At 57.3% G+C, this 25,349-nt stretch overlaps 1 protein-coding gene across 1 annotated transcript; it reads left to right on the top strand.

The window, feature by feature from the left end:
- Positions 1-651: 651 nt before the first annotated feature.
- On the top strand, positions 652-25,140 carry RGS12 (regulator of G protein signaling 12). Its single transcript, XM_031664831.1, has 12 exons — positions 652-875; positions 1,623-1,802; positions 2,083-2,236; positions 5,482-5,558; positions 7,258-7,452; positions 7,780-7,853; positions 8,396-8,522; positions 9,321-9,422; positions 13,586-13,690; positions 14,070-14,223; positions 15,902-16,450; positions 24,702-25,140. Exons 1-12 carry the CDS (start codon positions 852-854, stop codon positions 24,929-24,931), a joined length of 1,971 nt encoding a protein of 656 aa, XP_031520691.1. The 5' UTR covers positions 652-851; the 3' UTR covers positions 24,932-25,140.
- The last annotated feature ends 209 nt before the right edge of the window (positions 25,141-25,349 follow it).

Here is a 25,349-nt window from a genome sequence, read left to right as displayed (position 1 = left end):
CGTGCAGGAGCATTCAGAGCAGTTGGAAAGTGGATGTTAAAATATTTTCACATGGGTTGAAAAAATCATTTCTTTTTCAGAATAAATTTTTAAATATACATGATATTTAATTTTGCCTAAACGTGGTTTGTATAAACGCCCTCAGCCCCAGCTTTCACTAGCAGATGGGTTGTCTTTCAGTGTGCTGGAATTCTGAGGAGGGAATGTGTATTTAGGGGAATTTGAAAGCAAATCAGAGGCAGGAGTCATCCCAGGCCATGGGTTTCACCGCTTCTCCTCCTGCGCCTCGTGGGAGTTGCGGGAGAGGCCTGGGAGGGATGCTTTGGCTTGGCCTGGCTGCTGTGTTCTCAGTCGGCCTGTGGCCTCGCTTCCAGGCTCCGGGGCTGCTTTCATCTGCTCACGATGCTCAGAGGGCGCTGCTCTCCTGCGCTCCCACCTTGCCAAGACCAGGTGTGTGTGGACACACGGCACTACTGTCCGTGTGCAGCTGCTGCTGGGCTCGCATCGCCCGGGTCTTTGGGACACTTTAAGTATCCGTTTAAACAATCGTAGAAGAGCCCACCTGTGCTGCTGCATTCTGGCCACACTTGTATTTATTTATTCAACTAAGAGGTAATGACTGGGTCCCGTGAGAACACATCTGTAGTGCCCGGGGCTGTCAGGCCTTGGCAGGCAGCAGGAGTGTGGGGAGAGGAAGCCGTGCCAGGCTGCTCAGGTGCCTTTTCTGTCAGCTTTCCTACAGGGCCCGGGAGATTTTCAGTAAGTTTCTGTGCAGCAAAGCCACCACCCCGGTCAACATCGACAGCCAGGCCCAGCTAGCAGACGATGTCCTCCGTGCACCTCACCCGGATATGTTCAAAGAGCAGCAGCTCCAGGTAACCCCAGGCCATGGGAGCTTGTGGGGAGTCCAGGCTAGGGCTCGGGGTATAGGGTCCACCTTCTAAGAACATGTGCTATCAGGCAGGCCGGTGGATTGAGAGCATCACAGACACAGGTGGAGAAACGCAGGCAGAAAGTGGAGCTTTCAGTAGGGCCGTGAAATAAGTCCCGAACCACTGTGTGCCTGTCTGCAGTGTGCTGACTGTTCACACTGGCTCATGTTTCAATGCATGTGCATCTGTGTGGAGTCACACCTGCATGGGTGATGGCACATCTGCGTTTGAAGTTTTGCATTGTAGGACATTGCTGTGGTGATGTGCGTTAGGCCCCATGCCATTCGAGACATGCCTTTGCATGTCACTGCAGCATGTGGGTCACATTCACAGAAGCATAGGGTGGCATTTTCAAAGCAGTCTGCTGTTAGATTCTAGTCACTTTTGGTTTTAATCTTATTTAATGAAAGTTATCTGGAGTCTGCTCGTACTGATGGCTTCTGTAAGTTGTCAGAATTCACTAATTTTAAGAGTGATAAAGGCTGGTTTGTTATGAGAAAGAAGACTCAGATATAGGGGCACACTGGAAATAACTCTTAAGTACTCTCGGGGCTGGCGGGGGAAAATGGACTGAAATGATGTCCTTTCAGGACGGCCAGTGGTTGCCTACAGGTCGCCAAGCAGCCATGCGCCTGAGGCCGCATGTCCAGGTCCCTCCTGTGACTGTCCTGTCTTACATCCCCTCCCCAGATCTTCAATCTCATGAAGTTTGATAGCTACACTCGCTTTCTGAAGTCCCCACTGTACCAGGAATGCATCTTGGCGGAAGTGGAGGGCCGCGCACTCCCGGACTCCCAGCAGGTCCCCAGCAGCCCAGCTTCCAAGCACAGCCTCGGTTCAGACCAGTCCAGTGTGTCCACGCCAAAAAAGGTGACCTCCCTGAGGCTGACCTCACGCCCCTGTGGGTTGTATGTCATCAGCTGAGAGCTGTTCTGTGGGAAGTGAAAAGAGGCCCTGTCGGCTTGATGCTCCATGCCAGGAAGTTCCAGCTGCTGTTTCTGGAGTCCTGTCAGGGCCACACTATGACCTATAGAAGTGATACCATCCCATAGAGTGCTTGTATTTACAGCTCAGTATTGCCTCCTTTGCACTTAATGTCAGAGTAAAATAACTTTACATGGTTTTAACCAAGGTTTCCATTTGATGACAGTTAAGTGGAAAATCAAAATCCGGCCGATCCCTGAACGAAGAAATGGGGGATGAGGATAGTGAGAAGAAGCGGAAAGGCGCGTTTTTCTCGTGGTCACGGACCAGGAGCACCGGGAGGTCCCAGAAGAAGAGGGAGCACGGGGACCATGCAGACGGTTTGTGGGATGGCTCTTGGGCTGTGGTGTCCAGGCCAGGCAGCCGTGTCCCTGTTCTGGCACTGCTCTGGGGGTTGGTGGTGACCTTGGGCCATGTGTGCAGTGAGAGGCCCTGTGGGTGGGTCAAGGAAGCTTCTCTGAATGAATAAGGAATGCCACTGTGTCTGGGGGACACGACCTGTCAGCCAGCCAGAGGGCAGCAGGGCTGCTCCAGAATCTTCCAGAGAAAAGGGCTCAGTCTGTTCCAGCCCATGCCTACCTCAGGACTCCCCCACACAGTGGCGGCTGAACATCTGTGTCCTCTCCTGCTTTTCACTACAAAAGTAATAGGTGCTTTTGGTAGAAAATTTGGAAAATACAATCAAGTAAAAATAGGAACACACAAATGTGCTATTGGGCGTCTCCCCCAGTGGCAGCTTGGTTCTCTGCCAGGGCTTTTTCCTAGGTAGGTGTCAGTGTCCATGTGCCTTTTCTATGTGTTTGGGTTTTAGAATGTGGTAGCATAGTTGAAGTTGTGAGCATTTTCCATGTGTGTGGTTTTAGAATGTGGTAGCGTAGTTGAAGTTGTGAGCATTTTCCAAGCTAAGATTGGTATTGGATATCGGGGGCTGCCCATTCTGGATGCTCTGTCCCTTTTTTCTCTTGTGCACGTCTGAGACTTCCTGTAACAAAAGTTAGGCAGAGAGACGGCTCCCAGGGCGCCAGGGGGTGGGGCTGCAGGGTCCTTGGTGGCTCCTGGCTGAGCTCCAAATACCAGCTGGGTGGTGTTGGCAGGCAGCAGGGCAGAGGGCCTGGAGATGCCCATGCTGAATGCTGGCGAAGATGAGGCTGTTCTGTACCAGGTGCTGAAAAGCACAAAGGGGATAGCTGGGAAGATTTTCTTCTCTAGAGATTTTTGGGAAAGGTATTAATTTTCAGGAATGAGTGTCCTGCCTGACAGAGGACTGGCACTAAGCCTGTTGTCTCCTAGTTTAAATCAGGCAGTGAGGTGATTGCGCTCGTACCAGCCGGCATGGCCCTGTTGGAGGCAGGTGAGCAGGGTGCTCTGTGCTCTGCCGCTGCGGCTCCTGTGCGTGCCCTGCAGTGCCAAGCATTTGTGCGTGGCTGCTCCCCGCCTGCAGAGGGGAGCGTTGTTCCCGGGGCACGGAAGGAGGTGCTGGTGAGGGCTTGATGTGGGCAGCCCTGAAGTCCTGGCCATGCTGTGAGGTGCTCTTCTCCAAGCAAAGGCAGCTGAGAGTTGTAGAGCTCACCTTTGTAGGAGGCCACCTGGGAGATGGACACTATGGCATTGGGTGGGGCCAGGCCTCCTGCGTACCTGGGAGATGGACACTATGGAATTAGGTGGGGCCAGGCCTCCCGCGTACCTGGGAGATGGACACTATGGCATTAGGTGGGGCCAGGCCTTCTGCGTACCTGGGAGATGGGAGTGTTTGCTTCAGACAGTCCATCCACTCGTGCCCACCCCCACACCTGGCAGATCTGCAAAGGGCCTTTAAAACCTTGATAGAGCTGGGCATGGGAGCTCACGCCTGTGATCCCAGCACTTTGGGAGGAGGCTGAGGCGGGCGGATTGCCTGAGCTCAGGAGTTAGTGACCAGCCTGGGCAACATGGTAAGGCTCTACTAAAAATACAAAAAAAAAAAAAAAAAAAAAAGGGGGCCAGGCACGGTGGCTCATGCCTGTAATCCCAGCACTTTGGGAGGCTGAGGTGGGCAGATCAACTGAGGTCAGAAGTTCGAGACCAGCCTGGCCAACATGGTGAAACCCCGACTCTACTAAAAATACAAAAACTAGCCAGATGCGATGGTGCATGCCTGTAATCCCAGCTACTCAGGAGGCTGAGGCAAGAGAATTACTTGAACCCAGGAGGTGGAGGTTGCAGTGAACTGACATTGTGCCATTGCACTCCAGCCTGGGCAACAGAGCGAGGCTCCATCTCAAAAAAAGAAAAGAAAAATTAGCTGGGTGTGGTGGTGGGCACTTTTAGTCCCAGTTACTCAGGAGGCTGAGGCATGAGAATCACTTGAACCTGGGAGGCGGAGGTTGCAGTGAGCCGAGAACTACACTCCAGTTTGGGTGACAGAGCAAGACTGTCTCATAAAACAAATAAATAAAACCAAACCTTGATAGCAGTGGGGCACGGTGGCTCATGCCTTTAAATCCCAGTGCTTTGGCCAGGGGCAAGGTGTGAGGATCATTTGAGCCTAGGAGTTCAACACCAGCCTGGGCAACATAGCAAGACACTCATCTCTACAAATAAAAATAAACATTAGCCAAGTGTGTAGTGGTAGCACACCTGTAGTCCTAGCTGTTGGGGGGACTGAGGTGGGAAGAAAATTGCTTGGGTCCTGGAGTTGGAGGCTGCCGTGAGCTATGATGGTGCCACTGCACCCCAGCCTGGGGGACATAGCAGCGCTCTGTCTCTGAAAAACACAAAGCAAACCAAAAAATAAAACCCGAACTGCAGGCACTCCCAGAACTAACACATTCTGATCTTGGCCCAGGATGTGGCCTGGGCATCTGTTCCTGTGGAAGGTGGCTGCAGTCTGGAGGCCAGTGGGTCTGGGAGCTGCCTTCCCCTCTCCCCTCAGGTCCCAGAGCCCATGCACAGCAGCATGGTTTGGGAGCAGGTGCTGTTTGAAAAGTCCTTTCTGTGTCAGAATCTTCATGATTTGTAGATTAGCCTAAGAATATAGTTCGTTGAGGTTAGTGACAATTGACACTTCATTATGGTTCATGTCAGGACGTCAGAGAAAAAAGTGGGTCTGGAGGCCGCATCCGGTGGAGAGCGCAGGCTGTTGCCACAGCGAGGGGTTTCCAGTTAGGCCCAGAAACTACATTTGGGGATGAAAGCTCCAGATGGAATGGAGGAAAGGCCCTGGCCGGGACGTACACCTGGGTCCGTGCTGTGGAACTGCACGTACTGATGTGACTTATTGGGCACCTGCCGTGAGCCAAGCATGTTTTGGAGCCAGGATGTGGCGGTGGACAGGGCAGAGAGTGGCGTCTCCGCTTCGTGGTGGGTAGAGCCGTACTGGTCCCTGACTGGCTTCCAGGGTTAGGAAGACACATGTGACTTGTCTCCCCCAAGCGAGGCGAGGCGGTGCCTTGCGGGGAGGGCTTCCTGGCGTCTGCCCTACGTGCTGTGTGTCTGTCTGCTCAGCCTAAAGGGGGAGAGGGTTGGGAGATGTGACCAAATAAATAGGGTTTTGATTGACATGAGTCACTGTGTTTCCCCTGTCAAGACCCCCTGCATGCCAATGGAGGCCTGTGTCGCCGAGAGTCCCAGGGCTCTGTGTCCTCTGCGGGGAGCCTGGACCTGGTGAGTCACTGTCTCCCCTTATCCCACAGGCCTCAGGCTCAGGGCTGTCCCCACCAGCTGACTGATGACACCTCTGCCTCACGGAAACCTGCGTTTACAAAACCCAGCATTCACTTTGCAAAGCTGGGGGACGAGGCTCGGGTGCCGGCCCAGGCACAGTGGCTAAGTGCAGGGTGGCCCAGGGCCCCATCAGGCCCCAGCCTCATGGTCCCCCAGCCTAGGGCTCCTGAGAGGGCACGAAAAACTATTAGTTATACGAGGGAGGGAACTCAAAGTATCTTTGGATTTATTTCTTAAGTCTTTTTGTTGTAATTTAGTTTTTGTGAACTCCCACTAAGAATCAACAGAAGGCGTCGAGAGCAGGTGCTCCGTGTCTCACCGCGTGAGCATCACACCCACTGCCGCACTGCAGGGTTTGCCCCTCTGCCTGCGGGCCGCCTGTCTCCCGCACCCTCTCACGCCTGCTCACTGCTTGGCTGGTGCTCTTCCTGGCCCCAGTTTCCAGCAGATGAGGGAGATGAGCGGGCGCAGGCAGGACTCGTGAGCTCATTAGATATTGTTTGATAGGAATTTTGGAAAACCTCACTGGTTGCCAGCATCCTAGTCATTTGAAATTTTCAGGCAGGAATGAATGTAGAATATAATTTCTTCTTCAGTTGTTCCAAATAACATTGAAAGCTGTAAGGATTTACCAGGTGTCAGTTAGCTCCTGCTGCCTAATACCTCCCCACCCCTAAACGCAGAGGCTGGAAACAATTACTGTTGTGCTGGGTCTCTGGGTCAGCTTGGTGGTTCTGCCCATTCTGGCCAGCCTTGCCTGTGTGTTTCTGGTTACCTGGCACATGAGCCAGCTGGCTGGTCCCAGAGGCCCTCAGTTGCATGACTGGCCCTTGCTGGCCCTTGGCTGGAGCAGGAGCACTGACAGGACCCTTCGTTTGCCTCACCCGGCAGGCCAGTTCACCCCATCCCACAGCCGTCTCAGGGACCCCAACAGTGAGCAGAGGAGGACGGCCTCTGGAGGCCCAGGCTTGGAGACGCTCTTTCTGCCCACTGAGGTCTGGGCTGGGGCTGACGCCACCTCTTCATGAGAGGAGCCACAAAGCCATATTACAAGGGGCACGGAGACAGGGAAGGGGATGGTTGGGCCATTTGTGCAGCCAGCCTGCCACTGTACAAACTAGTTTCCTGAAATAATGCTCAGGGAAAAGCGACTTCAGACTACCAGAAGGCAGTGATGATGAAGTAACAGTCCAGGCGAGGTTTACAATGGAACGATGTGCTCGGGGAGCTGTGTATAGAGAGGATAGCGTGCTGGAACCCAGAGCCCCAGGAGGGAGTGGTCCTCACAGGGCAGCTTCAGTGGGCGCCTCAGGACGGCCTTGCTTCTGGGTGGAGAAGCCCAGATGTGCCTTCTGAGCAGAGCCGCGTCAGGGCCCATGCTGTCCTGAGCACGATGGCCAGTGAGGCCCAGAGCTGAGAGAATGATGACTGCTCTCCCGTGTTAATTCACAAAACCCAACGCCTCAGGCAGTGTGGACTGAGCCTGAGATGTGTGCACCTGGGGAGCTGCAGGTAGGACAGTGGCAGGGCACCAGCCTCCCCAGCACGTGAGGCCTGGGCCAGCTGGGCTGCTCTGGGAGATGCCCCGCTACCCTGTGATGCTGGTGCCCGCTTGACTGCTTGTCTCCCCACTCCCCAGTCAGAGGCCTGCAGGACTTTGGCACCTGAGAAGGACAAGGCCACCAAGCACTGCTGCATTCACCTCCCGGATGGGACATCCTGCGTGGTGGCTGTCAAGGCGGGCTTCTCCATCAAAGACATCCTGTCTGGACTTTGTGAGCGGCATGGCATCAACGGGGCGGCCGCGGACCTCTTCCTGGTGGGCGGGGACAAGGTACTGGGCCCGCCTGACCCTCACGCTGCCCTCAGGCCATGGCCTCCCTGCTCCCTGGCCCCTAGCTTTGTGAGAGTCCTCAGGCTGCCCCCTCTTGCGCTCCTCATTTCAACAGTGCCTGGAGTGGAGGCCAGATTATCTGAACTATTTGCTGGGAGCACTTTGCATGCGGGTGCTAGGTTGGTGTGGAAAGAGTGATCGCTTTCTTTGGATGGCTATTTCTGAAGCTGCTCTTTTGCTCTGCACAGCTGTGCACCTGGGGCACATTGTTCTGCCTGTCGGGGGTGCCTCTGTGCCCATGCTGATTCTGGTCTCTCTGTTCCTCAGCCTCTGGTGCTGCACCAAGACAGTAGCATCTTGGAGTCAAGGGACCTGCGCCTAGAAAAGCGCACCTTGTTTCGGTAAGAGGAAGATCGCTGTCATTCACCTGAGGCTCCCAGAGCCAACCCCGTGTGCCCACCACCTGCTGGTCTCTGCACTTAGCGGGTAGCCTGTGGATGCTCCATACTGGGCTACGATGGGGTGTCGGTGGGGGTGGCGGGGGATGGAGGCCCACATGAGGCAGCCCCCCTGCAAGCCCGGGGGTGAGAGGGGCCCTCTCCTTCCTGCCCTGTGAACAGGGACTGCCCTGGCCTGGTGAGCACAGCCCCCTAAGATGCCGAGAGGGAGGGGCAGGAGTGCTGTCCATAGGGCAGATGCCCCACAGGTAGCCAGGCTGTTCTGCCGGACGCTGCTGTCCCGGGAGGAGGAGGAGGCCACAGCCCTTGCTTGGCCTGACTTTTCCCACGTGGAGGAAGGCACTTTCTGATCAGCTGGGGCTGAACTGGTGCGGGGCACACCGAGGCCTTGAGGGCGGCCTGGGGCTGTGCTGTAGTTCTGCTCTTGAGACTGATCTAATGAGAGCTGACATGAGTTTGTAGTGAATTTTTTCATCCCCCACCAGGCTGGATCTTGTTCCGATTAACCGGTCAGTGGGACTCAAGGCCAAGCCCACCAAGCCTGTCACGGAAGTGCTGCGGCCCGTCGTGGCCAAGTATGGCCTGGACCTCAGTGGCCTGCTGGTGAGGCTGGTGAGTGTTGCATGGGGCCCGGGCGTCATCACCACGGGAACTATCTGTTCCCTTTGGCAGCCTCTGTGGTGTTCACTGAAGAGGGCACACCAAGAAGTGGTGTCTTCCCCCTATTTTGTTGTCCCCCTTGGAGGAAAGGAAACAGCCTCTGCCATCCCCAGTTCTCATTCTGTTCAGTGGGAGCCATCATGGTTTATTTGTACCTTGGTCATTCCAAAAAGAATTGATATTTGAGATGTGGTTTTGCTCCAGGGAGGCCAAAATGAGAAACCAACCAACCAACCCCCGGAATATCCCCCGCTGTTGGCAAATGTGATCAGATGAGAGAGTGCGGATAGCCCTGCCCCCACGGCACCTGCTGGGCCAAGCCGGGGCATGGTGCTGATGCCCCCAGGGCATGGTCACGTGGAAATGTCCTGATTCTCACCTGCACTTTGGAGATGGAAGAACTCAGCTGGCACTTCCAGACTGCACCATTATGGTGTGAATGGGATGAAGAAAGAAAACACTGCCTGGGGTGGTGACAGCAGGCACTGGGCAGGCCATGTGAGACAGGGAGAGCTGGGCCCCGCTGAGTGTGCTCCAGAGCTTGGGGGTTTAGGGGCACAGTGTCTGCCTAGTCTTCTTTCCTTGTCAACTTTATTGGAGCAATGATTTCAAGTATTTTCAGGATTTTAATTTTCCCTGAAACTACACTCAAAATTATTCGAGGACTTTGAAGTGAACAAGAAGAACCTATTAAATTATTTACAGACACCACCTCTGAGGGTAACCAGAGACCTCTTTCCCGCACTGCAGGCTCCAGCCAGGAGTCCAGAAACCTGCTGCTCAGAGGCAGACCTGGCCTGGCTCCCAGGTGTGCCCCTTTGGCCGACTCTGTGGAGATGCGAAGCAATTACTTAGCCCCTGTGTGTTGCAGTTTCCCTGACTGTAAAGTGGGGTTGGTCGTGGCAGCGTGCTCGTGGCATGGTTTGGGGCGCCAGGGTGGAAGGGCTGGCTGCGGTCAGGCTGGTTCTCTGTGAGCTGCAGCCCTTGGCTGCCGAGGGCTCCAGGCCAGGCAGGGTTTGGGCTGTGTGGGCTGTGGAGGATTTGTGTGGAATGGGTTGTTTGGGATGTGGCTTTTCCTCAGATGCTTTCTGCTGACTCTCCAGTGAATTCTGTGGCCCCCCTGTGCCCACGAATGTGGTGGAGAAGGCGGGACCTGGGGCAGCTCCTCTGCTTCCCCCTGCAAGGCCCACCGCGCCTGCCCAGCAGACTGGCCCCTTCAGGAGCTTAGAGCCTCTCCCGCCTGGCATTGGGCGGCTGTCGTTCCCTGACTGACAGAGTGTGAATGCCAAACACGTTCAGGTGTCTTTTCTTAACAGTGATTATGGCAGGTGAAGAGTCAGATTCTCTGCCAGAGGAGAACTCTGGCGCAGACAAGAACTCCAGCCCCGTGGCTAGTGGCACTTCATTTCAACCTCAGATAGTGGCACTTCATTTCAGCCTCAGACCTGGTCCGAAAGTTGTCTGTCTTTGCTTCCTTGTTTACAAAGGAGAACATCTGCTCTCAGTGTTCCCCTCGTAGCAGTTTCCAGGGTCAGTGTTCCCCTCGTAGCAGCGTCCGAGGGTCAGTGAGTGGTTTGTTAGGGAGGCCACCATCGAGGTTGTGAGCAATGTGGAGACTTATACGGGCTTCACTTCCTATTTCCAAGTATTTTACGTGCATTTTACAGCATTAGATATGTGGGTGAAGGTGCTTCCAGTGTTGACACGTCACCCTGCCCCTGGGCCTTGGAGGGGCCAGTGTGGGAGGCACTGCCCACGCAGTTCCTCAGGGCACTCCTTACCCATGTCAGGAGCCCGGCTCAGCCCCAGCACGTGTACCTCAGTCAGGCAAGCCTCACCTTAGGGCCATCTCCTGCATGATTCCATCAACCCTAGGACAGTCGCGCAGTCTGGTGGGATCACACATGTTCAGGGGTGCAGTCGGTGGGGTGCAGTGCCCATCTGCAGGTGGAGGGCTGGACCTTGGAGCCTCTCCAGGTCTGGAATGGACATGGGGAGTTTCGGCAGGAGAGAAAGGTTACACAGAGAAAGGGTGAGTAGACTGGCAGTTTGAGGAGAGGGTGGGTAATGCAGGGAGGGTGCTATGAGGAGCCAGGGTCTGGGGAGGAGGAGGGAGCGAAGCGGGGGCTGGTGCAGGAGGGGCAGATGGGGGCCAGCAGAGGGGGAAACGGATGGGGCTTACCTAGAGGTAAAACAGATCCACAGGGAGTAAGTGGAAGTCAGGTGGCGTGAAGGACTGTCCGGGGATCTCTCAAGGAACAATCGGCTCGGAAAGACTAAGTCGAGAAAGATCTCGGGGTCTCACCTCGAAAGAATCGCTCGAAACTAGTCGAAATTCAGGGTGCCTGGAGAAAGATGATGAACTATTCGAAAGAGATCCTCAGGGTCACCATCAGAAAGGAAGAAAAAGTCATAAAACAAATCAAAGTCTCGTTCGCCCTCGAAAGAAAGTCATGAAACAATAGTCGAAAAGTCAGGATGCTAGAAAAGTGGAATGAACAAACCAGGAGGATGCGAAGTGCCTGAAAGAAAAGCTCCCGGAAATCAAAGGCTCTCCGGGGTCTCGCCAGAGATGAAACAGTCAAAAAGAGGATCAAGACGAAAGGGAGGAAGAATGAAACAGACCATCAAAGAAAAAGAGATCTCAAAATATAAAGGCTCATTAAAAGATATCAGGGACCTTTAAAGGAAAAATAACAAAACAATTAAAGAAAGACAAAGTCCTCTCAAAAGAAAATCATAAAACAGGTCAGAGAAAGGATCAGGGTCCTCAAAAAATCATAGAACCAATATCGAAAATCCTCGAAAAGATATGTCCCGGCTCGGAATAAAAGATCGCGAATAAATCAAGATCTCAAAAAGAAAAATCCTCGAGGAAATTTGGGGAGAAGGATAATGAGGTCACCCTCGAAGATAAACAGAATTAGAATCATAAAGGTTACTCGGAGGAGAATTGACAGGCCATTTTGAGAAAGGATCTCAAAGTTCGCCTCGCGAGAGAAAAGGTCGACAGGAACCAGGTACGAGATGTGGTTCGCGCGAAGGGAGAAGGTCGTAGAGAGGTGGTCGGAGAAAGAAGAAGTCGTCGATTTTCGGAAGACAACCGTCGAATAACAAAGAGGAAACTTGGGATTAAATTAAAGTAGTGGGTCAGATTATCAGTGCAGTCAGTTCATCGACTACTGCCCAGCAAAGTGGAGCTACTGCCCAGGCTCAGTCGTTTGAATGCAGTTGCTTTGTGTGCAGTCGGGTGGACAGCTCTTTCCATGCATTTCCTTGGCAGTCCTGCCCTGGGGAAGCTGGGAGGTCCAGCCCAGCAGCAACTAGGAGGATGGGCTGTCTCCAGCCCCACACCTCATCCCTGACAGCATGAGCTAGCCCTCCTTGGGCCTGGGCAGGAGCCGTCGTGGGAGGTCCTCGGGCGGGAGGGTGGGTCCTGTTTGTAGCTGTCCCCAGGGACAGGCAGAGGCGTGGCCTTAGCGCCTGCAGGTGCAGGTGCCATAGGGAGGTGTGTCTCTTGGGAAGAGCTTTCTTGAAACTCACCTGCAGACATTCTAGGTAGAGAGCTCACTTTGTGAGGAACCACTTCAGGTGACATTGGGCTGCCCCTCTGCTTTTCAGGTTGTTGGCCCTGATAATGTCACGCAGGGCACCTGTGGCTCCCTTGTCCCCACCCAGGGAGACCTGGGCCATGGGTCCCAGTCAGAAGCAAGCGCTGAGGTTATTAGCCCTGGAGCTCCAACCCTTGCTTCTCTCCCCAGCTCCTCACAGAGCAGAGACCCTTCCCCTAGCCCACACTTTGCTCTAGGGAAAGCCTCGCCCCAGACCCTGACACCCAGGCAGGTGGGGCAGGCACAGCATGTGTAACCCAGCAGGGCGGCCAGCAGCTTTGCCCCAGCTGACCCTCGGAGCCTGTTTATGTACAGGCAAGGCCTGTGGTGGAGCTTGGCGCTCAGCACTTTTGTAGGGTTGTATGTGGGGCAGGAGCGTGACTCCTCCAGTCACATCTGGTTCAGAGAAAGGGGCTTGAGACCGTTAGTGCCGGCAGAGGCCAGCCTGTGGCCCTGATATGGGGCAAAGGCTGTATTTGAAAATATGTCGGCCGGGCGCGGTGGCTCAAGCCTGTAATCCCAGCACTTTGGGAGGCCGAGACGGGTGGATCACGAGGTCAGGAGATCGAGACCATCCTGGCTAACACGGTGAAACCCTGTCTCTACTAAGAAATACAAAAAACTAGCCAGGCGAGGCGGCGGGCGCCTGCAGTCCCAGCTACTCGGGAGGCTGAGGCCGGAGAATGGCGTGAACCCGGGAGGCGGAGCTTGCAGTGAGCTGAGATCCGGCCACTGCACTCCAGCCTGGGCGACAGAGCGAGACTCCGTCTCAAAAAAAAAAAAAAATATGTCACAGACTGGTGCAGTGGCTCAAGCCTGAAATCCCAGCACTTTGGGAGGCTGAGTCAGGCAGATCACCTGAGGTCAGGAGTTCGAAACCAGCCTGGCCAGCATGGTGAAACCTCGTCTCTACTAAAAATACAAAAATTTTCTGGGCGTGGTGGTGCATGCCTGTAATCCCAGCTACATGGGAGGCTGAGGCAGGAGAATTGCTTGAACCCGGGAGGCAGAGGTTGCAGTGAGCCGAGATCACGCCACTGCACTCCAGCCTGGGTGACAGAGTGAGACTGTCTCAAAAAAAGAAAAGAAAGTAAAAGAAAATATGTCATAAATATAAGACTCTGACTTTCTAAAGAATATTTATGCCAAATAGTATATGAAATGAGCTTTTCAATTTCAACATCACTCCTCCAGCAAGTCCTAGCAAGTCCCTAGTTAGATGTACAGAGCCCCACTGTGCGCGTGGAGGACGGGTCGTCTCTCCTGTCCTGTGGGGCCTCCCCTCCGGGCTGTGCATGGTGAATAAGGGCAGCAGATGCCTTGTGGCTTCTCTACAGCTTTGCTCTCGGAGACAGTAGCAGCAGGTTGTCTACGAAACATTCAGATGGATTTGCGAGTCCCTGAAATCATAAAGCTTTCTTATGTTTAGCATCCACAGATAAACAGAAAGGTGTGCCAGTCAAACAGAACATAGCTGTAAATTCCAGCTCCAGAAACCACTCGGCTACGGTAATTCCCCGCCCTCGCCCGCCCTGGGCCCCGCCCCTCTCGCTGTGGCCCTGCCTGCTCTGCGTAGTGCCCTGGCACTTTCCTCACCGCCTGCTTATCACGTGCGTCTCCCCCCGCTCCTTGGTGGGGCTCTCTGGTCCCTGCCAACGCCCAGCTCCCTCTTACCTGTCAAGGACTGGCTTTCTTCTGAGGTGGGAGTGGTTGTGCCTTAAATGCTATTCTTGTTTGTAATCTTTATCATTGCAATGGTTTTTCTGCAATGCATGTAAATTCTGTATCAATGCAATCTATTTCATGAGCCTTCTAATCTCTAACTAATGAATGATAAATTGTCGTGTATTGAAATGAAAGTAGAACTTTGACTTTCCTTCTAATGCAGGGAGAGGAAAGAACACTAGGCAAGTCTAATTCTATTAAAATAAAAGGAGAAAATGGAAAAAATGCTAGGGATCCCCGGCTTTCAAAGAGAGAAGAATCTATTGCAAAGATTGGGAAAAAAAAATATCAGAAAATTAATTTGGACGAAGCAGAGGGTATGTGAACTTTTTAAAACTTCCACGTTTTTAGTAAATGCACAGTTAGTTTCCAGTATAGTCCGTAGATCTGCTCTGAGCTGTCAGCATCTGGGTGACTGCAGTCCGTCCCTGTGGCCTGGAAGACATGTTTCTCCTTGGGGCAGTCTGTGGGCTGTTGGGATCACTTCACCGAAACCCCAGTTTTGAGACTCAGTGCCAGGCCTCCTAGGGCGTCAGGGGCAGCCGATGTGAGCAGCACTGTCTGCCCTGAGATGCCAGAGGCCCCTGCAGGCTCCGCCTCCCTCTCACCCTGGCTCCTCCCTATTGCCCCACCACTGGCTTGTGCCCGGGTCCCCAGCGTGGCTGGAGGCACAGTTAGCATTAGAGAGTCCACCCCAGGTGGAGCCGGGCGCCCAGGTTAGGGGAGGCGGAGCACCCTGGCCTGGAAGGGCCGTGGGCTTGCTGAGCTCTGTTGGCCACGGGGATCAGTGAGGAAGGTCAGCCTGCACACCCCTGGCCTCCGGGAGAGGCGACAGGCACGCTGGAAGACTGAGATGGAGAGATGAGTCCTTTCTTGAAGCTGCTTTTTCTGCAGACGTTTATAACAAAGAGAAGCATTGAAAACAGAATCAAAACCAACAGCGGCCACTGTGACCTGAATTTTCATCCAGGGCGTACTTGCCAGTCCGCTTGGCTTGTCACAGCTTTGTCACAGCTGGCTATGGAGTCCGACCTCACAGTGAAACTAAAACACACCTTCAGCCTTTGTCGGCCGCCACACACAAATCACACGCCCTCTCTGAAGCTTGTATGTTTCTGAGAACCAGTGAAATCAGAGATTTTAGATTCCTTGTAGTTGTTAAGAACTCAGAGTGTAATTCCAGTGCTAGAGAAAGCCCAGTTTAGATGCCATCTACCTCGAATGGTGGCCTTGGGGACTGCTATACTAGAAAACCCAGCCCAGGTAAGAAAAGGAGAGTTCTGGAGGAGCCAGTGAAGAAGCTGGAGGCGCCTGCAGGCCTCCGCAGTGGGTGGGTTGTGGGGCACCTGTCCTGGCGCCTTGGGGCTGTGGAGCTTCAGCGGGAAGCATGTTGCGCCCTCTACCCTGGGCTTGGGAGGACCACCCTCTGTGCAGAGGCAGTGACCCCGAGAGGCAGGCGTGGATTTGAGGGTGCCTCTTCCCAGACCACCCGTCTCAGAGCCTTCCTCTCGTCCCCTTCCTTGGGTTCATCCTGCTCCCGACTTTGAGGACTGCAGCTGCAGCTGGGACTCGGGGTGCCTCAGATGCTGACCAACCGGAGAAGGGGGCCAGTCCTCAGAGGGCCCCAGGTGTTAAATTGAAAGCCCAGGCCATAGAGTCCCACAGTATCCCACTCAGACGGCATCAGCGCATAACCGTGTTGAGTCGAGTGTCTCGTTTGTTCAAGTCTGTCTCGTTTGTTCAACTCACACAGCGTGGTTTTCAGGGAGTACACAGCGTTTTCAGACTCCTGAAGACAGTGTGTGCTAGAAGCCCCAGGGGTCTCCCTTCCGCTGTCTGTGGGAAGATAGTGTGGACGGAAAAGGGCTCTTGTTGACCCACAGCCAATAGGGCATTAGGACAGCCCAGGATGAGAGCTTTCTAGAATGTTCTGCTGTGACGGGCATTAATGTGAAACTCTCTAAAACATGGTCACTCTGGGTTTTCTTCCAATAGAGTTTTTTGAGCTTATTTCCAAAGCTCAGAGCAACAGAGCAGATGACCAACGTGGGCTGCTAAGGAAGGAAGACCTGGTGTTGCCAGAGTTCCTCCGTTTACCTCCTGGTTCCACAGAACTCACCCTCCCCACTGCAGCTGCCATGGCCAAGGGCTTTAGCAAGAGAAGCGCCACAGGCAACGGCCGGGAGAGTGCCTCCCAGCCCAGCGAGCAGTGGGAGCCAGCCCAGGAGAGCAGCGACAGCCCGTCCACCAGCCCGGGCTCAGTCCCCAGCCCCCCTGGGCCTCCCGGGACGACCCCCCCCGGGCAGAAGTCTCCCAGCGGGCCCTTCTGCACTCCCCAGTCTCCCGTCTCCCTCGCGCAGGAGGGCACCACGCAGATCTGGAAGAGGCAGTCTCGGGAAGTGGAGGCCGGGGGCATCCAGACGGTGGAGGATGAGCACGTGGCTGAGCTGACCCTGATGGGGGAGGGGGACATCAGCAGCCCCAACAGCACCTTGCTGCCGCCACCCTCCGGCCCCCAGGACGTGCCAGGACCTTCCAGACCAGGTACCTCCAGGTTCTGATCCCTCTACCTTGGCCCTATCAGCGTGGTCTGCTCAGCTTCCAGTCAGAAGGACAGCGGGCCCCCGGCTACCACTGTTTGCTGGTGGTCTCTGTGGCCCCTCCTCACCTGCTGATTGGGGTCTTCCTTGGCCCTCTTGGAAAGGAGGAGCTCGTGTGGCCCCAGGCCGGTGTCTGTCAGGACGGTCCCCCCGAGGCGCGCCAGGCAGGCATCCTGGTGTCCTGAGAGGCTCTTGCAGGAACGATGCGTGGCGGTGCCCGCAGCCAGGTCTGGGAACACCCTGGGCGAGGCCTGGGGGTTTCTGAAAATGGAGGCATTCCTTTCCAAATCTGGACAGCTACCATTTTTAGTGTTTGTGTCTCAAGACTGGAAAACAATAGCATTTGTCTTGAGTGAGGAAGTGAAGCCCTCTGTGTTCATAGCAGGAGAGGGCTCCGAGACACAGGCCCGTCCTCGGGAGAGCCTTGAGAGTGCAGCTCGGACGCACCAGCACCCCCATAGCAGGTGGTGTGGGTGCTCCGGAGCGGAGGTGACATCAGCTCCCTGACTGCGCGTGTCACAGGCATTGCTCCAAGGAAGCAGGGGTTTCAGTGGGTGTGAAGTGAACAGGATGGCCTGGCAGGCAGCAGGGATATTTCCATGAGCCACAAATACCAGAAACTGAGGCGAGGCTCCCAGCAGCCAGCAGGGAAAGGTATTTCCAGGGGTCCGAGGGCCGTGGCCTCTGTGGCCTGCGTGGCAATCCCCTGGAGAGAGGAGCTGCTCAGGGCGTGTGTCATGGAGCATGCTCAGGGGTGCGTGGACACCTCTGCTGTGGTTTGCTGCTGGGGGCGAAGGGAGAGCCTCTCCGTCCTGCCCCAGGTCCGGGATGCTGATGGCAGTGAGAGGCGCGCCACAGGGTTTGGTTTTGTCAGACCTGTAGCCTGGACCTCGCCGGGGGACCAGGGTGTGCACGTCTGTAGATCTGTACATATCTTGGCCTTTGGAGGCCACATGTGGTGTGGGAGGGGCTCCCTGGCCCCTTTCCCAGCCAGGACATGCCTGGATGAGAAAGCCTGAGGTGCCCAGCATTCCCACCAGTGCCACTCTGCAGCCTCCGCCCCTGGCCTGAGTCCCCTCCACCTGTCTCGGTGGACACCCGTGTGGCTCTCACCTGCGTTTTGAGTCTGTTCTTCCAGGAGTAATAAATTCTGGACATCATCACTGGACTGGCTTACAACTTTTCTTTCTCATTTGAAACTTTGTTTTCACTTCAGAAAATAATAAAAGTATCTTAATCTAGGGGAAATATTACACATTTTTAGGAGATTAGGTGGATTTACCTTAATCTACTGGCTTTAAAAAGTAAACCATCCACTGAACAAAACTCTTGAGCGCCTGGTGTGCTCCCAACAGCACAGCCATGCGGTGGGATGGCAGAAGGGCTGGTGGCCCTGTGGGCGGGTGCTGAGATGAGCTGGCCCGCTGGCCCTCGGGCTGCAGTCCTGCACCCACACCCTGGCCACACAGCCCTGGGACTGTGGCTGGCTCTGTGCACAGGTGTGGCATGTGTCGGGCTGCCTGGGAGGGCCAGACAGACCCATGTTGGGGGTTAGTTCTTCTGCCTGCCAAGGGCCATTAGCATGGAGGTGGTTTACAGTGTAGGCCCAGCCGAGCACCCCAGCTGATGGTTTACAGTGCAGGGCCCAGCCTAGACGTCCCTGACACGTTTGTGGCAGGAGGGTGGGTGGTACCGGCCTTGGGAGGAGCAGGTCCCCCTGCACTCTGGTGGCTGCCCCTGACTGCCACTGGCCAGAACTGGTTCCCTGCCCTGCTGGCTCCTCAGCCCCTGGGCAGGTGGGTACCCTGGACCCTTGGCTCTTGGGCTGTCCTAGGAGGAGACCCAGTGGGAGAAGGAGATGGGAGTGACCTTGGCCATAGGTCCTAGGTCTGTTTCCTCCACATGCCTGTCCCTGGCGACACAGGACAACTGCTGAGGACCTGCCCAGTCTTTCTGGCGGTGCTGGCTCTGGCCTGCTGGGGGCCTTGGGATGGAAACTGCTCTGTGCAGCTTGCTTTCTGGAACCCCTGCTCTAATGGGATTCTCTGTATTGGAGAGTTCGCCCGCCCATGGCGGCAAAGGAAACAGGCTGTGAACACCATGGTGGCCTGATGGAACCTCTTTCACGTCTGTGGGCCGGGGCGAGCCTGGACTGAGTGCTGAGCCGTCGATTGTCAGGGTTTAGGAGCTTGGGGGTCGTCACGGGCCAAGCTCTCCGACGCTGACAGTTGCTGTGGGATGCTTCCTCACAATGTGGCAGCCGCCCTGGACCCAGCGTCCGGGGTGAGAAACACAACAGGAGGTGCAGCCAAGCCCACAGGCTCCCGCCCTTCCCGTTGCCACAGTGGGCAGCATGCCAGCTACGTGTGGGGGCTGCCAGCAATAGCCCTGAGGCAGGGGGAGTCTCCACAGATCTGTGCTGTGCCACCCCGCCCTTCCAGCTTCAGTGCCACGCACTGTGCCACCCTGTCCTAGTCCCAGTGCCACGTGCCACACCACCCCATCCTAGCCCCAGCGCCACGTGCCATGCCACCCTGTTCTAGCCTCAGCACCACGTGGTGCTCCACTCCGCCCTTCTAGCCTCAGTATCACACACTGCACTGCCCCATCCTTCTAGCCCCAGCGCCACATGCCACGCGGCACTCCACCCCGTCTGTCTAGCCCCAGCACCACGCACCGAGACCCATCAGGCCCTGCAGGCTGGCCAGTACCCCCATGCGTGTCTGGTCCCCAGTGGCATGCGGGTGGGTCTCCTTTCCCGTTGGCCACTTGCTGCCAGACCACCCAGTCTAATGGCCCTGAGCGTTAGCGATCTGACACACACAACGGAGGCTGCAAGTGGGAGAAGTGCCAGGCCCCTCGTGAGGCTCCAGGGCACGCTGACGGGTGTGTGTGTCCACACAGTGCTTTGTGTATGAGTCCGTTCTCCTGCTGCTATGAAGAAATACCCGAGACTGGGTAATTTATGAAGAAAAGAGGTTTAATTGACTCACAGTTCCGCATGGCTGGGGAGGCCTCAGGAAACTTACAGTCGTGGCTGAAGGCACCTCTTCACAGGGCAGCAGGAGAGAGAATGAGAGCCAGCAGGGGAAATGCCAGACGCTCATAAAACCATCAGCTCTCCTGAGACTCACTATCATGAGAATAGCATGGGGGGAGCCGCCCCCAGGATCCAATTTCCCTCTACCTGGTCCCACCCTTGACGCCTGGGGATTATCACAATTCACGGTGAGATTTGGGTGGGGACACGGAGCCAAACCATGTCAGTGTGTCAGGCAGATATGCCCACATGCGTGCACGCCTGGTGTGTGTTCGTGTGGCATGTGTCAGGGTGTGCACCTGCCATGTGTCTGCATGGCACGTTTTGTGCATATCTGGGTCTTGACACAGGAACCCTCCAAAATGCTCACCTTCCATTCTCGTGGGGAGGGAGCAGGTGTCCCTCCAGCACTGCTGCGTCCCGCCTTTAGTCATCTTCCATCACTGCACCAAAGCAGACGTCTGTGCTTTGTGCTTTCACAAAGGAGAGAGGCATTCAAAAGGTCACGTGCACCCACACCCGAGTTTCCAATGCACAGTGCTCCTTCCATACGCGCAGTCTTAAAACGGGTTCTTACGGTCGTGTTGGTAATAATTCCCAATGGTCTTCTTAACCAGATCTGCTTGGTTTCCAACAACAAGCCCGGGAGCTGGGTGGTCTCACTGCTGCCCAGCTGGCTGCAAGGCCACAATCAGGGGTCCTGGCCAGTGGCTCCTCCCAGCCCCTTTGGTAAGGCTGAGTGCGCAGCCCCATGGCCAGGCTGAGCTCCTGGTGCAGACGTCCCAAGAGGACGGACTCCACCTGCCGGCAGAGAGCTGCTAGGCACCGCCTCGGAAGGGGTCCCCACATAACTGTCCTGGGACTGGAGTCCCCTGGGGCAGCTTACTGGGTGGAGGCAGGGGTTACTTAACCTGGAGGCGTCAGTGTCCCCAGGGGACACATTTGGGCCCAGTGGCTGCTCTCGGGGCGCCTGGAGCTCAGCTACGCACCAGGTGTGTGATGCTTGCCTGCTGGGGCTTCTGCAGCCTGGAAGTGAGGTCACACCCCTCACCCTGGGGGTGAAAGTACGCCCCGTGGCACGGCCACTGTGTTATAGCTGCTGAGGCCCGGGTGAGGATGCAGCCCCGCCTGGCTCCTGCTCTGTCCAGAGCCACTCCTGTGAGAGAGGCCTCCTCAGCAGCTCCTGTGCCCAGCCCTCCGCAGGAACAGATGCAGCTTAGATCCCCTCCCTCTGATGTGGATTGAGAGCTCTGGCTTTCTTGGGGACACAGCCCCAGGAGCCTGCCACTGGTCTCAGGCCTGCAAAGCTGCTGAGGGCATCTGCTAGGTGCCTCTCCAGAGCCCCCTCTCCCCAGAGCACCTCCTGGCTCCTGCCCAGCTCCGTGGCTCCCCAGGGGCTTCCTGAACTGACCAGCTGGCCTGGGCCCTCCTCCACAGCCCCTAGCCCGGTTGTGACACGTGGTCCTCCTGGATCCCACCACAAGCCACCCTAGGTTGCTCCCTCTCCTTCCCTGAAGTGTCTGCCCCACCTGAAGTTCCAGCCAGGTCTTGCAGAGTGGAAGTCTCAGGCCTGCAAGTGACCATGACCTAGCTCACCCTCATGTTCCCTCCAGGACTGGCCACCTGTGCCCATCTCAGCCGGTACTGCTGGAGCTCCAGCCTGCAGCCCCTCCCTGGGGTCTGCCACATGCACTCCTGTGCCCTGAGTCATCCCTACTCCCCTATTCCCCACGCACCACACTATGCACCCTGCTGGGCGCTGTCCACTCTCTCGCCAGTGCCCAGCAAATATTTGAGGAGCTCTATCCCAGCCCCAGCCCATCACAGACACAGTCATGATCCTGGCTGGGGACCCACATGGACAGGGGGACCTTGGGGGGTCACACTCTGGAACTGGGGTTCTGAGGATACTCTCTTTCCCATGGGAGCCCATCAGCAGGAGTGCACAGGCCTCAGCAGGAGCCCGTGGGGGGCGCTGTGCTGGGAAGGCTGGGAAGGGAAGGGGCCTTAGGAACCAGAGTGGATTGTGGGGTCCCCGCCTCTGGCTCCCCCTCGCTCCCCACTTCCTGCCATGTTTTCAGTGTGAGCCGGCTCAGCCATGCCTGGGCATCCTTGTGCCCTGCAAGCTTCCAAGGGGCGCTGGGGAGGCTTAACAGGAGGTGACTGTGCTTGGCAGCACAGATGATTTGGAGCATGGAGGCAGAGGCTGAGCAAAGTGCCTGGGGGACGGGGTCCCTCTGGGGGCAGGAAGGGCAGTGGGATAGGTGCCAGGCCTGGGTCTCAAAGGAGAGCCTGGGAGGGCTCAGGCCACGCCCCTGCTCCCGCTGTGCCTGCTGGGGTTCCTGACTCAGCCTTGAGGACCAGGGTGGGGCAGGGGCCTGACCTCTATGGCCCCAGGCCTAGGCCAGAGCGGCTGGCAGTGGCGGGCCAGAGACATTCATGGACAAGCGTCTGGGAGGCCTGGGGGCGACCGGCAGCCGGTGAGGGGCCCGCCCATGCGGAAAGAGGGGCCTTCCTGCTGCGTCTTGTGGGGTCTCCAGCAGGACCCCCTCCCGGGAAGGCTGGACGGCACAGTCAGAACCGGCAGGACCAGCCAGCTGAGGGCAGGGAGCCGTGGGGCAACAGGGAGGGGAGAGGTTCACAGGTGGCCCAAGCAGCAGGAAACGAGGTCTCAGTGTGGTCTCAGGTCTGGATGTTTGGAGATGTGGCACCAGGAGTGAGACCAAGAGGCCAGGCCCCTCTGGAGGCGGCGCAGGCTCTGCTGGGTCCTCTGTGTCGCCATCCCTGCCAGGGAAACGCTGGGCAAGAAGGTGCTCCCTGGGCAGGCCCTGGCAAGCAGATGGTGAGGCTGTGCACTGCTCAGGGCTGGGCCAGGTGGCTGAGTCACAGGCCTGGGGCTGGCTGCCCTGCACAGGAGGGCAAGGCTGGGTCCCGTAGGCAGGAAGGGCCTGGCTGTGGCCCCCTCCTTGTGATGTGGACGTCCTTGGTCCGTACAGAGCTGTCCTATCTCCAGAAACAAGTGTTTCTCCCATCCTGAGCACGCTATCTGCCTGGGGCCCACAGGGGCCTGTCCTCCTATCTGTCCATGTGGGACTGGCGGGGAAGAGCCGGGCTTCTGGACACGTGTGGGGTCACAGGCCCCTTCGGAGCCCGATGAACACTCCAGGCAAATGCCCAAATGCCCATGGGATTGACCGGCGAAGGGGGGCAAACCCCTGCCTCTCCCCACACCTGTTACCTCCCAGCCCTGCAGCCTGGCATTTGGAGCCATGGGGACCTGGAGACAAGAAGGAGATGGGCAGAGCTGTTCCCTTGTCCCCTGGGGGCAGGGCTAGCTTCTAGCCCTGGCAGAACCTAGCAGGATACTTGTTGAATGAGCAGAGGCCTGACTGGGAGAAGTTTCTAGTCTCAGCTGCTCCACATGGACCCCTACGCCTCCAGACGGCATCTCCACCGGGCCTGGCTGAGTAAGACATACAGGCCCGATGCAGCTCCCACACACTGGCTGGGCACCCTGGTGCTGCTGCGTCAAGGCCAGGATGAGGGCCTCTGGGGCCACCGCTGGGGCCTGTTCCAGAGGACAGTCTGGGCACGCTCAAGAGGGGAGCCAAACCTTCTGCCTGCAGCCCGGACTTGTTCACAGATGCCTCATGGAGGCTGCTTCTGGAAGCTTGGACTGAGGGTGAGGTGGGGCACACTGGGGTTGAGGACCTTGGTGGCCACAGAGCCGCTGGGGCAGCAAGGACCCTGCGGCCTTCTCAGGGACCTCAGAACTGTAGATCGAGGAGGGTCTTCACCTTCCCAGGCCTTCGGTTCACCTGGGGAGGGCAGCAGTTGGTAGCAGGGACCCCCTGTCCCTGGTTCTCATCGGCCGAGGGCTGGCTATGCCTGCAGCCGGTCTGCTGTGGGCCCAGGCCTGGTGCCCCTGCCACCCCATAGGCGCCTCAAGGCCTCCACTCTGGCATACACGTGACTGTCCCAGGGCCTCAGCCCCAGGCTCACTGGGGAAGGAAGCTCCTGGACCCCTGCCCAGGAGGCACGCTGGGCACGCAGGAACCTGTCCCCAAAGCCCGCTCCTCTGGGTCGGTAATGTCACCCCCACTGTGCAGATGGGGAGGTGGAGTCACTGAGTGGGGAAGGGCTTCTGGGCTCTCCCAGCATGGGGCCTTCACTGCCCCTGCCCAGGCCCTGGGGTCCTGCCATGGAGCTCCGGGCGGCGCGTGAACCAACCTGCTCTGCGCACCGTTCACTTTCCTTGGCCCCACTCTGCGTTGGCCCCTGAGGACTCCACCCTGGCTTAGATGTGACTCTGTCCTCCAGGGGTCCACGTGGAGGTCACCGGATGTGGCACGTCAGTGACGCCCTGGGAAGGGAGGCCTCCCAGGGGTGCTGGCAAGGAGATGGCCTGCCCACATTGGGTCTAGAAGCTTCCAAGGCCGGTTCAGGCAGCCGGGATCTCCTGGGACTGGAGTGGGCATTGGAGCCAGAAGTGGGGCCAGAGGCACTGACCAGCCCGGAAGAGGGGCCTCAGCAGGGGGGCCAGGGATGAAGGGGGAGGGGACATGACAGGCAGGCCCAGAGCAGGGTGTGTGCGGTGAAGACGGTGCTGAGGCAGCGAGCCAGGTGGGCGAGCAGCTGGCTAGCCTGGTAGGGTGGGATGGGGCAGCAGATGCAGGACTCAGGGCCCGTTCCACCAGGCCAAGAGGGTCCAGCCTGTCTGGAACTGCTCCCACCCTAGTGCTCGACCCCCTGGGGGTGGGCCCTGAGGATGGGCCCTGGGCCTGGGGGTGGGCCCTGAGGACAGCCCCCAGGAGGAATTGGTGGGCAGTCGGGGTGGGGGCTCCGCCGGGGGCCCAGCTCTGTTCCTGAGCTGCAGTGGGGAAGCAGGGTGGTGGGGTTTCTGAGTGGGTCGGCTCCCCCACTTGGTGGCAGGTGTTCTGCGGAGGACTCTGGGAACACTGCACCTCCCCTGGGCGCACCTGCCCCAGCCTGGAGGCCCACAGTGGGAGGCCAGCTGCCTCTGGGATGTGTTTGGGGTATTTCAGGAACCCCTCCCATGCCCAGTGTCTGTACAGGGGCCTTTGGGGTGGGGGGTGGGTTCCGGGAGCCCAGGGCCGGGTCAGGCAAGTGACAGCTTCTCTTCTCCCTGTGACAGGAAGCGGGACCCACGGCAGCCGAGGCCTCCCAGTCAACAGAATCATCGACGTGGATCTTGTAACTGGCCTGGCGCCCGGGCAGGATGGTGGCATCGCGGGGGCACGGGCTGGCCCTGGGAGGGCGCAGACCGGTGGTGGGTCTCCTACGTCAGACCTCCCTGGCCTGAGCCCCGTCCCAGGTGAGCCCGCGAAGCCCAAGGCCAGCGCACACCACGCCACCTTCGTCTGAGCTGCCCTGGCCTGGCCAACTCTCCCGTGGACATGTCGGGGTGGGGCAGCCCCCGTGGAGTCTGTGAGCCTCAGAGGGGCCACCGCAGCCACCAACACCCTCAGGAGCCAGGAGGGCAGGGGGTGACCTCGCTGGAGGCACTGGCCCCAGACATTCACCATGCTGGCCCTGGCCCCCTGCTGCCCAATAAAGCGTTTCTGAGGACCCGAGCGTCGGCCTCGTGCTGGGTGCTGGGGACACAGACTCATTCTCCGAGCACATCCCCAGGAGGTCGTGCAGGAGACAGAGGGGCCTGAGGAGAAGTGCCCCGGGGTCAGGTCAAAGGGGCTTTGAGGAGAGGCACGCTTGACTCCTGGGGCCTGAGGGCCAGGACCAGATAGCAGAGACTGTGGCGCTCGCCGTCACGTGGGGACCCTAA

The sequence above is a fragment of the Papio anubis genome, chromosome 3 (assembly GCF_008728515.1).
Source record: "Papio anubis isolate 15944 chromosome 3, Panubis1.0, whole genome shotgun sequence".
Lineage (NCBI taxonomy): Eukaryota > Metazoa > Chordata > Mammalia > Primates > Cercopithecidae > Papio > Papio anubis.
The sequence above is the reverse complement of the archived record's forward strand: the minus strand, read 5'-3'. Positions and strand labels throughout refer to the sequence as shown.